At 41.3% G+C, this 15,091-nt stretch overlaps 1 protein-coding gene across 1 annotated transcript in view; it reads left to right on the forward strand.

The window, feature by feature from the left end:
* The first annotated feature begins 2,331 nt into the window (after window positions 1-2,331).
* Window positions 2,332-15,091, forward strand: part of LOC122745409 (disintegrin and metalloproteinase domain-containing protein 10-like) — a 53,580-nt gene continuing 40,820 nt past the window's right edge. The window contains 3 exon segments of the mRNA XM_043990698.1: window positions 2,332-2,506; window positions 4,657-4,807; window positions 6,841-6,959. Of these exon segments, the coding sequence (XP_043846633.1) occupies window positions 2,362-2,506; window positions 4,657-4,807; window positions 6,841-6,959 (415 nt within the window). The 5' untranslated portion in view covers window positions 2,332-2,361.

The raw sequence follows: 15,091 nt of genomic DNA on the forward strand, positions 1-15,091 counted from the left end.
TTTGAGTACAGACATCTGACTGGTTCTGAAGCTAGCTAATTTTTCATCTAATTCATATCTTTTCATCTTCTCCATATGAATATCATAAGACACCTAGCAAAAAAAGCTTTCCTAGAATCTAGGCAAACTACATCCTCATCTACAAGTTTAGTAAACCTAGGTGTCAGGTGGTGAAGCAGATAGAGCATGAGTCAGGTTCAAATCTGGCTTCAGTCACTTAACTTCTATGTCTCAGTTTCATCATCTGTAAAATGGGGATTATAAAAGCACCTCCTACTTCCCTGGGTTCTTGTAAAGCACCTGGCATGTAGTCATTTGTGTCCTTCCTGTCAATAAAAGAAAGGAGGATAGTTTGGAATGATCTATTCTTTTTTTTGGAGGTAATCAGGATTAAGTGACTTGCCCAGGGTCCCACGACTATTAAGTGTCTATTTTGAACTCAGGTCCTCCTGACTCCAGGGCCAGTGCTCTATCCACTGTGCCCTCTAGCTGCTCCTTGGTATGACCCGTTCTTGATGATGCCTTGTTGGCTCTTTGTAATCACTATTTTCTTTCTTAGATGTTTGCTAACCATCTTCTTTAGTTCTGCCTCAGCCAAAGAAAGGTCCTAGCTCCTTTTTGATTCTTCTTTTTCTCCCAATATAGACAAAAAGGAAATTCTCACCTTTTTGGTTATCCCTCAAGAGTTCCTCTCTACCGAGCTTTAGCACTCCTGACACCTTTCTTTAAAAGAAAAATAATAAACATTTTTATTTATAGTTTTGAGTTCCAAATTTAATCTCTCCTTCCCTTGTTCCCCTCCCCCTTTCCTGAGATAAGCAATCAAATGTGGGTTATACATGTGCAATTATGTAAAACATTACCATATTAGTCATACTGTTTAAGAAAACTTGAATAAAAGAAAAAATGAAAGAAAGTGAAAAAGAGCAGGCTTCAGTCTGTGTTCCATCAATATCAGCTCTTTCTTTGGAGGTGGATAATATGCTTCATCATTAGTCCTTTGGGATTGTCTTGGATCGTCGTATTGCTGAGAATAATTAAGTCATTCACAGTTCATCAAACAATATTACTGTCTCTGTGCACAATGTTCTCTTGCTTCTGCTGACTTCACTGTACATCCCGACACCCTTTTTACAAGTCCATACCATGCCTTTATAGTCATTATTTTTAACCTGCTCTAACTCCTGCCTTCTGTACATTTCCTTTTAAAATCTAAATTGGGGCAGCTAGGTGGCGCAGTGGATAGAGCACCGGCCCTGGAGTCAGGAGTACCTGAGTTCAAATCCGGCCTCAGACACTTAATACTTACTAGCTGTGTGACCCTGGGCAAGTCACTTAACCCCAATTGCCTCACTAAAAAAAAAAAAAATCTAAATTGGTTGATTATGTGTTTTTTAAAACTTGGCTCCAAAGCACAGAGAACTAGAGCAGAGCTGAAGAGTGGCAAATTTTGGCTCCCTGTATGGACAAAATTCCTAACAATCAGGGCAAGCCTTCTTCTTCTTCTTTTTCTGTGGTAATTAACATTTTTATTGATAGTTTGAGGTTCCAATTTTTATCCCTCTTCCCCTCCCTCTCCTTCCCCTTCCCTGAGGTGGCAAACAATCAGATATGGATTATACATGTATGATTATGTAAAACATGACCATATTTGTCATTTTGCACACGCAAACTTGATTAAAAGGAAAAAAATGAAAGAAAGTAAAAAATAGCACGCTTCAGTCTGTTCCATCGATATCAGTTCTTTCTTTGGAGGTGGATAGTATGTTTTATCATTAGTCTTTTGGGATTGTCTCGGATCATTGTATTGTTGGGAATAGTCAAGCCATTCAGAGTTCTTCATCAAACAATATTGCTGTCCCACTGCACAATGTTCTCTTGCTTCTGCTTACTTCACTATACATCATTTCATACATGTCTTTCCAGGCCTTTCTGAAGTCATCCTGGCAAGCCTTCTTCTTAAAGAAGGATAGGTTGCCTCTGGAGATAGTGAGTTCCCTGTCATTGGTGGTCTTCAAAGACTGGAAGACCATCTCTCAGTGCCATTGTCCAAAGGATTCCTGCTTAAGTACAGAGAACATGGGGTATCTTTTGTGGCCCTTTTCCATTCTGAGACCCCGTGACTCTAGGCTTCTAAGAATTAATGAAGGCAGGATTTGGAAAGAAAGGCAGGTAAGGTGTGCCGGAAAGGGGAGGAGGTGAGCAAGTCAGAGCAGGAAACATCATCGGGGTGGAGGCAAAGTCTTGCTGTTTCCTTGCAGAGACAGAACGGGGATCCAGATAGACATGGAGGACCAGAGACAAGAAGGCTGCTGAAGAAACATTATCATTCACTGCACAGTTTGCAGGGTAGGAGCATCCATGGTTTGCCTTAATCATGATGTTGCAATAAAGAATCCGTTTCTCCCAAGGAAGACAGTCCCAGTGAGATCGTCCATGGCTGTGTTCCAATCTGCCTCTTTCCTCTTGGTAATACACATCTCTGCATCACAAGCTGCTAGTTCAGGTGAGACTCCTGGCTTCTTGACTTCTTTTTGAAGGCTGGACATGACAAACGTCCTGCCTGGCCTGACCATTAGAACAATTTTCGAGTCTTTTCAGAAACATGCTAAAGGGAACCTCCCTTCTGTGCTGTCTTTGCTAGGGAAGTGAGTCAGACTGAATTGCTTTTGCTGACTTGGGGAGTGAAGTGCCTCAGGGCATCTCTTGGGTTCCTGGAAGAGCTGCTGTTCAGTCATGTCCAACTCTTCCATTTGGACTTTTCTTGGCAAACATAGTAAAGTACTTTGCCATTTCCTTCTCCAGCTCATTTTATAGATGAGGAAACTGAGGCAGAGTTAAGTGACTCATCCAGGGTCACACAGCAAGTGTCTGAGGCCAGATATGAACTCAGGAAGATTCATCTTCCTGACTTCAGAGCCTGCAGTCTATCCACTGAGGCACCTAGCTACCCCATCCTGGAAGAGTAGAGTTTCTCTAAGAATGTGGGACCTGGAACAGTCAGCCTAGTGTTGAGTGATTCATTCAAAGAAGTAATGCCCACGTACAGAAGCAGGAAATGGAATGTTCATATGGTATAATAGAATATAAGATTTGGGCTCAGAAGGACCAGGATTCTAATCCTTAGACTGTCCTACTTGTTGGCAAGTAGCTTCCCCACTCTGGACTTGTTTCCTCCTCCAGAAGAGAGGGACTGACTTTGGAGTTAGGGGATGCAAGTTTAAATCCTCACTTAGTTATAATTTCCTCAGTGAGAAAAATCACCTTCCTCTCTGGACCGTAGCTTCCCCACTTCTAAAATGTTAGACTTGGACTAAATGATCCGTAAGGTCCCTTCCAGCTCTAATTTTACATTACCCTATGAATCAGTGACTCCCTAAAGCCTAAGAGATGAGCTCTCCTTTTTTGGAGCCCTGGGGCTCAACAGCAGGTGGAACAGAAGTAAGACTTTCAAGAAGACTCAGCCCCTAGTCTGGCCAAGGGAATAAGCTTGATAGGTCAAGAAAAAGATTTCGGTTGGACTCAGTGTAGGAGGGGGTTTTTTTGTTTTGTTTTGGTGTGTGTGTGTGTGTGTGTGTGTGTGTGTGTGTGGGTGTTTTAGGCAATGGGGGTTAAGTGACTTGCCCAGGGTCACACAGCTAGTAAGTGTTAAGTGTCTGAGGCTGAATTTGAACTCAGGTCCTCCTGATTCTAGGGCCAATGCTCTATACACTGTGCCACCTAGCTGCTCCCTTGGACTCAGTGTAAAGACAAGCCTAACAATAGCTCTCTAAAAGTGGAATGGGGCGTTTTGAGAGATAAAGAGTTCCTGGTCAGGTAAAGATGGGACTAGGTGGTCTCTGAGCACCCTTCTAAATTTGGAATTCTAGGGTCCCTCCCACCTTGGACAGTCTGTGTTCTAAGGGTCCTCCCAGCTCTGACATCCTATGTTGCAAAGTCCCTCCTAGCTGTGGCATTCTATAGTCCAAGAGCCCTCTCAGCTCTGATATCCTATGTTCTAATGTCCCTCTGCAAAAACCTTGAGAGAGGATCAAGGAGAAGAGGGTGATCGGTGGGGTCAAAGGCTATAGAAAGGTCAAGAAGAATGAGGAGAGAGAAAGGGCCACTGGATTTGGCAACTAAGAGAGCAGTTGAGGTGGAATGAGGTTGGAAACTGGATTATAAGAGGGCATGGGGTGTTCAGGGAGGACCAGCATCTCTGCTGTGAGGACGTGTCGAGCCTGTTTCAGGGATGCCCATCCACTTTGGGTGTCCACCTGGCTCCCTCATCCCACTTGTGGCTCCAGGAAGTTCCTGTAGCCTGTACAGTGGCCACATTCTGGTAAAACCATCTTGGGAAATGAGCCACACCAGGTTGAGGGTAACTGACGGGCCTCAAACCTGTCAGTGAGCTGGGGGACGTTTACCCCGAGTATATAGACTTTCCCGGGTGGAATGGGTGGGTGAGAACAATTTTTGCTAACGGCTATGAAGTCGGCTGAAACAGGCACTGTGGAGTGCTAAGAGCTTGGTCAGACATCAGAAGAGGTCACGGGCATCCCCTGCATTCTGAGTCATTAGTCATTACCAGTGGTCTTGACTACTGGTCCAAAATGTTATTAATCTACAAGCCTGTAAACACTTTTAAAATATTCTTCATGTTTCCATCCTCATTAGGAGGCCAGACAGAATGCTCCCGGCCATTCATCCGATACCATGAGCAAATCTCATACAACAGGGCTGCCTTGGATCAAGAGATCTGGAAGACCCAGAGAGCCACAAATGGAGGGGAGGAGCCAGTCCAACTTGATTTCCAAGCATATCAAAGGTCAGTGGCACTTCAGAAACAACCCCCAACATTGAAGGGGTCGACCTGGGTGACCCTATGTGGTCCCTATTATAGACACCCAGCAGCCCTTTCCTTCCACCAGAAGTGGAATCATGGAATACTAGAATATCAGAGCTAGAAGAAACCTTAGAAGTTACCTCGTTCTGGGGTCCATTACTTGTTATTAATATTTTGATAACTGTTTCAATAAAATTGGTTTCCTTTGTAATCCTATTAATTTTATTTTGTGCATTTAAAAACCATTCTGAAAAGGGGTCCATGGGCTTCACCAGCCTGCTACAGAGGTACTAGACACAAACAAGGTTAAGAACCCTTGAATTTTAGTCCCGGACTCTCATTTTGTAGATGAGAAACTCAGGCCCAAAGCAAGATAGTGATTTGTCCAACGAGGTCCTGTGTTTATAATTTTGCTTCATCATGAGCTTATTGATGTTTTCCCTTGTCTCAGGGTGCAATGGGATTCAATTTGTATACTTTTGTGCTGCCCCTTTGTTTTGTTTTTGTTTTTTTCTTTTTTTTTGCGGGGCAATGGGGGTTAAGTGACTTGCCCAGGGTCACACAGCTAGTAAGTGTCAAGTGTCTGAGGCCGGATTTGAACTCAGGTACTCCTGAATCCAGGGCCGGTGCTTAATCCACTGCGCCACCTAGCCGCCCCTGTGCTGCCCCTTTGTATATAAGAATGGCATTCCTGACCCACCGTCAGAAGGGAGAGTATCTTGAGTGCTTTTTTTGTAATGGGGACAGGCTGCTCTGAGCCATCCGCACTCTCACCATGCTAACATGTGACCATAGCTATACAATTGAGGATGTGACTCACGGGACTAACTAGCCAGATCCCCTCATTTTACAGAGAAGGAAACTGAGGTATAGGAAGCAAAGTAACTTCTTTGAGGTCATATATAGATACCACGTGCCTGGAATAGACTCCCTCTTCATTTCTACCTGCAAAAATCCTAATCTCCATACAAACTGAAGAATGCTATTTTTTCTCTTCGTTCCTTGCTTGCTTGCTTGCTTCCTTCCTTCTTCTTGTACAAAATGACTAATATGGAAATGTTTTAAATGACTGCACATATATAAATTATATAGGATTGCTTACCATTTCAGGGAGGGGGGGGCGTGGGAAAGAGGGAGCAATAGAATTTAGAACTCAAAATTTTTAAAAATGTTTTTAAATTGTTTTAACATATAATTGGGGAAAAAATAAAACGTTTAAAAATCCTCATCTCCTTTCAAGGCTCAGAAGAGATGCCCCCCTACTTGATAAAGTCTTCCCTGATCCCCATTAATAACTCTCCCTTCTTAAATGATCTTGTATTTACATCTTTGTACATGAAATATCCTCCCAGTAGAATGTGAGCCCCTTGAGAGCAAGTCCTCTTTCATTTTTCGGCTCTGCAACCCTAATGTCAAATAGAGTACCTACATAGTTAGACATTCAATATTTGTTGAATTAAGTTGAACTGAACTGACCCAGGCCTAGGACCCAGGTCATCCAACTCAGTGTTCTTTGAACAAATAAATGAAAAAACGTTGTTTCTTATGTTCTAAATGCTAGGGATACAAATAAAGTTATCAAGATAGTCTCAGCTCTCAAGGAGCTCATTCACATTTGAACTGGAAGGAAGCAACCCCTACAAAAGAATTCAGTTGTAGGGCAGATAGAAAACCCCAGAGGTCTTAAGTGCACAGTAAGAGGCCAATGGCAAAGGCCCAGGAGTGAACAGCTAGCTACAAGGTACAGTGGATAGAGCATTGAACTTCGAGTCAGGAAGACACAAGTTCAGATTTGGCCTCAGATACTTTCTAGCTATGTACCCTTGGGTAAATCATTTAACTTCTGTTGGTCTCCATTTCCTCATCTGTAAACTGAGTGGTTACCTTCCAGCTCTAACATCTTAGGATCCATAGGATTTCTTCCCCCGCCCCCAGCCACCCCCTCTTCTACCAAGAACAAAGGGAACCAAGGTAAAGGTATTGACGTTATGAGGTCCTTTCTTTGGGCTTTGTAGGAATTTCAAACTCAGCCTGAAACGTGACAACAGCATCTTCTCTAAAGACTTTGAACTTACTGGGATGAGGCGAACTGACTCTTTCAACATGTCTTTCCTTTATTCTGGAGAGCTGAGAGGTAAGAGTTTCCTCCCATTAAAAGTCTAGTTTGGGGCAGCTAGGTGGTGCTGGAGTCGGGAGGACCCGAGTTCAAATCCTGCCTTAGGGGGCAGCTAGGTGGTGCAGTGGGTAGAGCACCAGCCCTGGAGTCAGGAGTACCTGAGTTCAAATCCGGCCTCAGACACTTGACACTTACTAGCTGTGTGACCCTGGGCAAGTCACTTAACCCCCATTGCCTCACCAAAAAAACCAAAACAAAACAAAACAAAACTCTAGCTCATGTGTAATTCCACTTCAAGGAACCAACATCATCAACATCAACAAAAGCAGGAAGAGCAGAGATGCAAAGTCCTTGGAAGCGGTAGCAGAAATGAAAAACCCTGCCCTACTTCATTCATTAGAAAAGACTCTTTATAACTTCTGTATTCCTGGACAAAGCCACCCATCCTCAGTGCATCCATGTTCTCTCTTCTCACTCTCATACAAACCCTTTGCAATCTCGCTTCTGACCTCATCACTCAATGCAACTGCCCTTCAGAGTTACCTGGGATCTCCCGATTGGCAGATCGGATGGCCTTCCTGACTGAGATCTAAGATCTCCACAGCATCTGACTCTGTAAACCAACTTTGCCTCCCTTCTCTAGGTTTGTCTGACCCTGCCCTCTTTATTCTCTCTGACTGTCCCCCATGCCTGGGATGCTTTTCGATCCTCTACTCTGCCTACTGACCTCCCTGGCTTCCATTAAGTTCCAATGAAAAGCCCATTTCATATCATGAATTAAATATAATATTAATTATGTAATACATTACATATTTATTATTTTGACATATTATATACAATAACTATATTGTATATTTATATACAATTGTTATGTAATTATTCTATAAATAGAAATTAAATAAATATATTATAAATAAAATGTACAGGAAGCCTTTCCTAACCCCTCTTAATGTTCATGCCTTCCCTCTGTTAATTATTCCCTGTTTATCCTGTATATAGCTTGCTTTGCATGTATTTATTTGCATGAGGTTTCCCCCATTAGATTGTAAGCTCCTTAAGGGCAGGGATTGTCTTTTGCCTATTTTTGTATCCCTAGCACTTAGCACCCTGTCTGGCACATAGTAGGCACTTAATTAAATTTTGATTGATTGATTGATTGATTCTGGTACTCCTCCTTTCTGCCTATTGCTTCTCAGTCTTCTTTACTGGATCATCATGCATGCCATGCTCATTAACTATGTGTATGCCCAGGGCTCTCTCACTTGGTGACCTCATCAGCTGCCATGGATTCAATTCATGATCTCTGTGGAGATGACTCCCACATCTCCATATTCAACTCTAATCTCCTTCCTCCAACCCTCATCACCAGTTACCTGTAGGACATTTTACCTTGGACGTCCAGGAGACATCTCAAGTTTAACATGTCCAAAACAGAACTCTCTCTCTTCCCCAAATCCATCCTTCTTCTAAACTGTCAAAGGCACCGCATCCTTCCAGTCCCATAGGCTGTCATCCCTGACTCCTCATCCTCATCCCAAATAAAAACAATATTTGGCAAATGACTGGCTATCTCCAAACCATCTCTCACATGTGTCCCCTTCTCTCTACTCATACAACAACCACCCTCGTTCAGGTCACCATTGCCTCTTGACCGTATGGTTGTAATATTCTTCTAATTGGTCCCCTTGCCTCCTTTCTCTCTTCACTTCAATCCATCCTACGCTTTTATTTTTTTATTTGTTTTGTTTTGTTTTGTGGGGCGATGAGGGTTAAGTGACTTTCAAATTACAGAGAGGCCCATGGCAACTGCTTCACCTCTCCCTGATGCCCCCCTCACCAGTCATGCAATAAACTTCAGTAACTCCCTATTCCCACTGGGATCAAATGTAAAATCCTTTGTTTAGCATTTATAATATAAACTCTCTGGATAAGGCTTTCTATAACTTCAGTGTTCTTTTTGCGGGGAGGGGTAAGGTTTTTTTGTTGTTGTTGTTTTGGGTTTTTTTGGTAAGACAATTGGGGTTAAGTGACTTGCCCAGGACCACACAGCTAGTAAGTGTTAAGTGTCTGAGGCTGGATTTGAACTCAGGTCCTCCTGAATCCAGTGCTCTATCCACTGTGCCACCTAACTGCCCCAAGGAGTAAGTTTTAAAATTTCAAACTTACAAAATGAGAAAAGAAAAAAAAAAGCTTTTTCCATGTACACAGAAGAACATAAGAGAGGATTATAAATAAAACAATAAATTTCCATTTCAAGAAAACTTATATAATAAATACTACAAATTGCTATCTAAACTGCCCAGCTTTTCTTTGCTTCCTTGTTGGTTTTCTTTTGTTCTTTGCTGTACACTTTTTAATTTTTTTTTCCCTTTCCTCCCCTTCCCCCCCCCCCAAGAAGGCTACAATTAAGCATGGATATACACACACACACACACACACACACACACAGATATCTATAAACATATATATATATACTCATACACATATATGTAAGATCATACTATGCTTATTTCCACCTGTCATCTGCTTCTCTGAAGGTGGACAGCATCTTCCTAAGTCCAAGTCTTTCCATATTTTTCTAGATTAACCAGCTCATCATTTCCTACATCACAGCAATATTCCAACCCAATCACGTCCTATCTGAGATATTGTCTTTGAAAGTTTTTTCCTCCAATTATCCTTCTCTTCTTGGCTACATAGGTTTTATTTATACAAGAAAAATTTTAAGTTATTAAAACTACTCATTTTATATTTCAACAATGCTCTCAGCTTATAATATAGTTTAAGGTCTGCTACTGCTGAATCTACTTCTTTTACATCTTTCCCCGCCCCTGGTTTCCTTGAAGTTCCTGTTCTTCTAAATGAATTTTGTTAATTTTTCTAACTCGGTAAAATAATTTTTTAGTAATTTGATTGGAATTACTTTGAATAAATAGATTAGTCAGATGAAATTGTCATTTACAAAATTATATTGGCTTTACCTAGTCATGAAAAATAAGTATTACTTCAATTATTTGGAACTTTTATTTGTATAAAAAGTGTTTTATGTTTATGTTCATATAGTTCCTATGTCTGTTTTGGCAGGCATACACTCAGGTATTTTATACTGTCTAGTTATTTTAAATGATCTAAAATAATATTGAATACTGTTTCTAATACATAGTGTAGTTTCCTCTATTTTCCTCTTTTAGTTAAATCTATTTTAACTTTGTCTGAGATTATAATTACTATCGCTGCTTTTTTTACATAACATACTCTATTCCTTCCCTTTATTTTATCTTTGTGTGTATTTCATTTTTATGTTTTCTGAAAGCAACATATTATCAAATTCAAATTTTTTATCTTATTTCCATTTTATGTGTAAATTCATCCCATTCACATCCTAAGCTAAAATACCTTATTTTGTATCTTCCTCCTTCCTATATTTTCTCTCTATCCTTCTCACCCTATTTACCTTATTTATTATCCCTCCTCACTCCTCTGCTATACTCTTACCCACTACCCTGCCCTCCTATACCTTAATCTATCTATTCCTGTAAAGAGTTCCTCCCTTATGCTCTCCCCCGACCCTAGCTCTTTGCCCTCTTATTTCTTTCTGAATTTAGAAGACTTTCATACCCTTCTATATATGTGTGTGTATACATACATACACACACACACACATAAATTCCCTCTTTAACCCACTCTCGATGAGAGAAAGGTTTCAGCATTACTCGCCCTCCCTACTACTAGCTTCTTCTGTATCAATGTTTCCTTTTAGGCTTCATTTGTATGAGATAATTACTCCTTTTTATCTCTCCCTACTCAGTTTTATTTAAGAATCACCCCATCATACAGAGCTCAGCCCAAGCCTCTCTTTCAAACTAAGTCACCGCTAGAGCCCCCAGCCACACTGTCCCGCAAATGATCTTACTCCCTATAGTCCCTCGCAGTGACTGCAAACTATAGCTGTCCTTTCTGCCCTGGAAACGAAACCAGGGACTCTGCTCTCCTGCAAGTGCCCACAGCAAGCATGGTCCCCGCCCCTCACTATCGCACTCACCATGTGTATGTTAGTTCCTTCTCCCCGAAGTCACAGCCGGGATCCAGTCTGGAAGCTCTTTCGACCTTCCTACTACTCCACCGTCAGGCCCCACAGACTCACTGTCCGTAAGATCAAAGTTTTAAGGCTGAGGCTACCTCTCAACCCCTGGGGCTTGTTGTTGTTGATTGTGCAGCGTCAGCCTGGAGGTGTTTGCCCCCGGAGGTCCGGTCTTTCCAGTGATCTCTAATTGTCTTAGGAGGACATCTGCTTAACCCCGTGTTTATTTCTGCTGCCCCGAAGACAATGTTCTGTCTTTTTTAGTAAAGGAAATTCGGAAAGTTTTCTGGCCTGCTCTTCCATCTTCCCATAATCCTCTCTAACTCTAGTGTTCTTACACGTTACCTTTCTAAACCTCCTTTGAAGTCCAGCCATACTGGTCAAGTTGCCGTTCCTTACCCACGATTTTCCATATCCCACCTCTTCCCCTGTGCAGCAACCATCCCTCATTCCTGGAGTACTCTCCCTCCTCACTGCTCTTGGAGTCCCCGTTTAGCTTCAAGACTCAGCTCCAGCAGATAGGAGGCCTTTTCTGGTCCCTCTCCCCGACCTGGTCCCCCCACCAGGTGTTGGTGCTTTTCCATCCCAGGCTACTTGTGTTAGCACAGGTGTTTGGTGCATGGTTGATTGACTGATTGACAGGATCTAAGAGTATCTCTAATAAAAATGTTAGATAAACTCTATCCCTCTCTTGGACAAGTGCCTCTTTTACACATGTTCTAAGAATCCTGTGGCCATTAGATCTTTAGCTTTCAATTCAATTCAACAAGCATTTATTAAATGTCTATTATGGGTCAGGCAGTGTGCTGGGCACCAGGGATACATAAAGACAAAAATGAAACTATCTGCCTTCTAGGAGACTATATTTCTACTGGAAGGAGGGTACAATGTGTTCACAGATGAGTAAATACAAAGTATATTTTAAGAAATACAAAATCATTGTAAATGAGGGTGCATTCCTAACAGCTGGGGAGACCAGGAAAGGTCTCACGTAGGAGGTGCAGCCTTCTGAACCACCTTTGATTTTGAAGCCTTAAAGGAAATTAGGAATTCTAAAAGCTGGAAGTCCTGAGGAGGGAGAACTTCAAGACTGGGGCTCAGCCCACGCAAAGTCAGGAAGGAAGCTGGTCACCTAGTATGACAGTTTGTCTGGAACAGAAGGCGAAAGAAGGGGAGCAATGTGCAATCGGTATAGAAAGATAGTTTGGAAAGGCCAATCAAAAGAGTTTATATTTTGTCCTCTAGGTAATGGACACTTCTTGAGAAGGGGCTCAATGTGATCACATGAATTAGAAAAGTAAAAGACTGGTGAAAGGGATGCCAACAAGGAAGCTGTTGCATTAGTATAGGCAAGAGAGGTACTGACTTAGGGTAGTAACCAGGTGAGAGGAGAGAAGGGGATAAATTCAAGAGGCGTTGTGAGCATAAAATGGATAAGACTTGGCACATGGAAAGGGAAAAATGAAGAATTGAGTATGACTCCAAGATTGGGAAGCTGGTAACAGAAAGGATAGTGGTGCCCTGAGAAAGACAGGCAAGTCAGGGAGGAGGACAGGTCTTAGGAGAAAGATGATTTCTATTTTGGATGTGTTCATTTTTGTTTTGGAGAGGCAGTTCAGGTTAAGTGACTTGTCCTGGTTCACCCAGCTAGTAAGTGTCTGAGGCCAGATTTGAACTCCTGTCCTTTCTCCAGGGCTGATTGATGCTTTATCCACTGTACCACCTAACTGCCCCTAGATGTCTTAATTTTGAAATGTCTATCAGGCATCCAAGTAGATACATGCAGTAGGCAATGGTTATTTAGGAATGGGTATCAGGAGAGATTTGGAGGCTAGAAATGTAGATTTGGGAGTTATCTGCATAGAAATGGCACTTGAACCATGGGAACTGATGAGATAGGGGGTGGGGAGGGATGGACAGAGAAAGACAGAGAGACACAGAGGGAGACAGAGAAAAGAGCCTTCCTTTTGAGCTTTTATAGATACTAACAAAGTGAAGTACAGTTCAACCCAAAATCATCCTGCCCAAAGCAAAACAGGTAGTCCAATGATCTTCAAATTATCTCTCCTGGGTTTATTTTCCAGGTCAGCTGTTTTTCCAAGGAGATGTTTCACATTGCCCTCTATTTTTTCATTCAATTGTATTTGCTTTACCATGTCTTGGTTTCTCATAAGATCACTAGCTTCCATCTATTCATTCCTAATTCTTAGGCAATTATTTTCATCAAACAGTTTTTTAATCTCTCTTTTTTTTTTCCATTTGGCTTTTCAAACTGTTGACTTTTTTTTCATGACTCTCCTGCATCACTCTCATTTACAAAACAAAACAAACTAAAAACCCTGCCTCTATTTTTTCTCTTTTTTCAATTAGCAAGCATTACTTTTCTCTTCTTCCCACAGTCCCCAGGACACCTTTCTATTCCCCACGCTCCCCTTTGTGAAAAACAAAAAACAAAAAACCCTTGTAACTAAAATGTATAGTCAAGCAAAAGAAATTCCCACATTGTTATGTCCAAAAGTGTATGTCTCATTCTCCCCTCAACTCAACAAACATTTGTAGGTTTTTCTTTTTTTTCTTCCCAAATTCATTTTTTATTTATTTCTTATATTCTTTTTTTTTTTTAGTGGAACAATGAGGGTTAAGTGACTTGCACAGCTAGCAAGTGTCAAGTGTCTCAGGCTGGATTTGAACTCAGGTCCTCCACTGAATCCAGGACTGGTGTTTTATCCACTGCACCACCTGGCTGCCCCCTATTTCTTATATTCTTTTTGTTTGTTTGTTTTTGTTGGGGTTTTTTTTGTTGTTGGTTTTTTTGTTGTTATTGTTGTTGTTGTTTTTGCGGGGCAATGGGGGTTAAGTGACTTGCCCAGGGTCACACAGCTACTAAGTGTCAAGTGTCCGAGGCCACATTTGAACTTGGGTCCTCCTGAATCCAGGGCCGGTGCTTTATCCACTGCTCCACCTAGCCGCCCCCACAAAAAAAAATTTTTTTTAAGAATATAAGAAATAAGGGGCAGCTAGGTGGAGCAGTGGATAAAGCACCGGCCCTGGATTCAGGAGGACCCAAGTTCAAATGTGGCCTCGGACACTTGACACTTAGTAGCTGTGTGACCCTGGGCAAGTCACTTAACCCCCATTGCCCCGCAAAAAAAATAATAATAATAATAATAATTTTTGAGTTCCAAATTCTCTCCACTGAGAAAAGCAATATATCAATTATACATGTGAAATCATGCAAAACCTATTTCCATATTAGCCATGCTGCAAAAATGAATGAATGAATGAATGAAGCAAGAAAGATAAAGTGAGAAAACTATACTTCAATCTACACTCAGAGTTCATTAGTTTTCTCTCTGGGAGTAGATAGCATTTTTCAACATGAGTCCTTCAGAATTGTCTTGGATCATTATATTGGATCAGAGTAGCTAAATCTTTCACAGTTGATCATCATATAATAGTGCTGTTACTGTGTACAATGGTTTTCTGGTTCTGCTTACTTCATTTTGCATTAGTTCATATAGGTCTTCCCAGGTTTTTCTGAAACCATCCCCTTTGTCATTTTTATGGCACAATAGTGTTCCATCACAACCATATACCACAACATGTTCAGCTATTCCCCAACTGATGAGCATCCCCTTAATTTCTGAATCTTTGTCACCATATAAAAAGAGATGCTAAAAATATTTTTGTACAAAGTTCCTCAACAAGCATTTGGTAAGCACCTACTGTGTGCTAGACATTATGCTAAGCATGGAGATACAAAGGAAGGCAAAACAAAAACCAAAATAACACCTTTCTATCCTCAGATGAACAACACTCAATCATCATCTGGAATCTGGAATCATGGTTGTTCAGAGTTCATAACTCTCCTCTTCAGGTTCATATTTTTCTTCATACCACTAAATACATAGTTATAATTCTCCCTGTCCCCTACTTACCTTGTCACAGACATACCACAAGCGTTCTTTGTTCTGCTGTAGCTCTTTCGTTTCTAATTTGGCCTTGAAAAAAATTTATTTGTTCCCTATCCACCCTAATTAGCTCACTGCATAAAAGATTAAAATTGTTT

Source organism: Dromiciops gliroides, chromosome 1, assembly GCF_019393635.1.
Source record: "Dromiciops gliroides isolate mDroGli1 chromosome 1, mDroGli1.pri, whole genome shotgun sequence".
Taxonomy (NCBI): domain Eukaryota; kingdom Metazoa; phylum Chordata; class Mammalia; order Microbiotheria; family Microbiotheriidae; genus Dromiciops; species Dromiciops gliroides.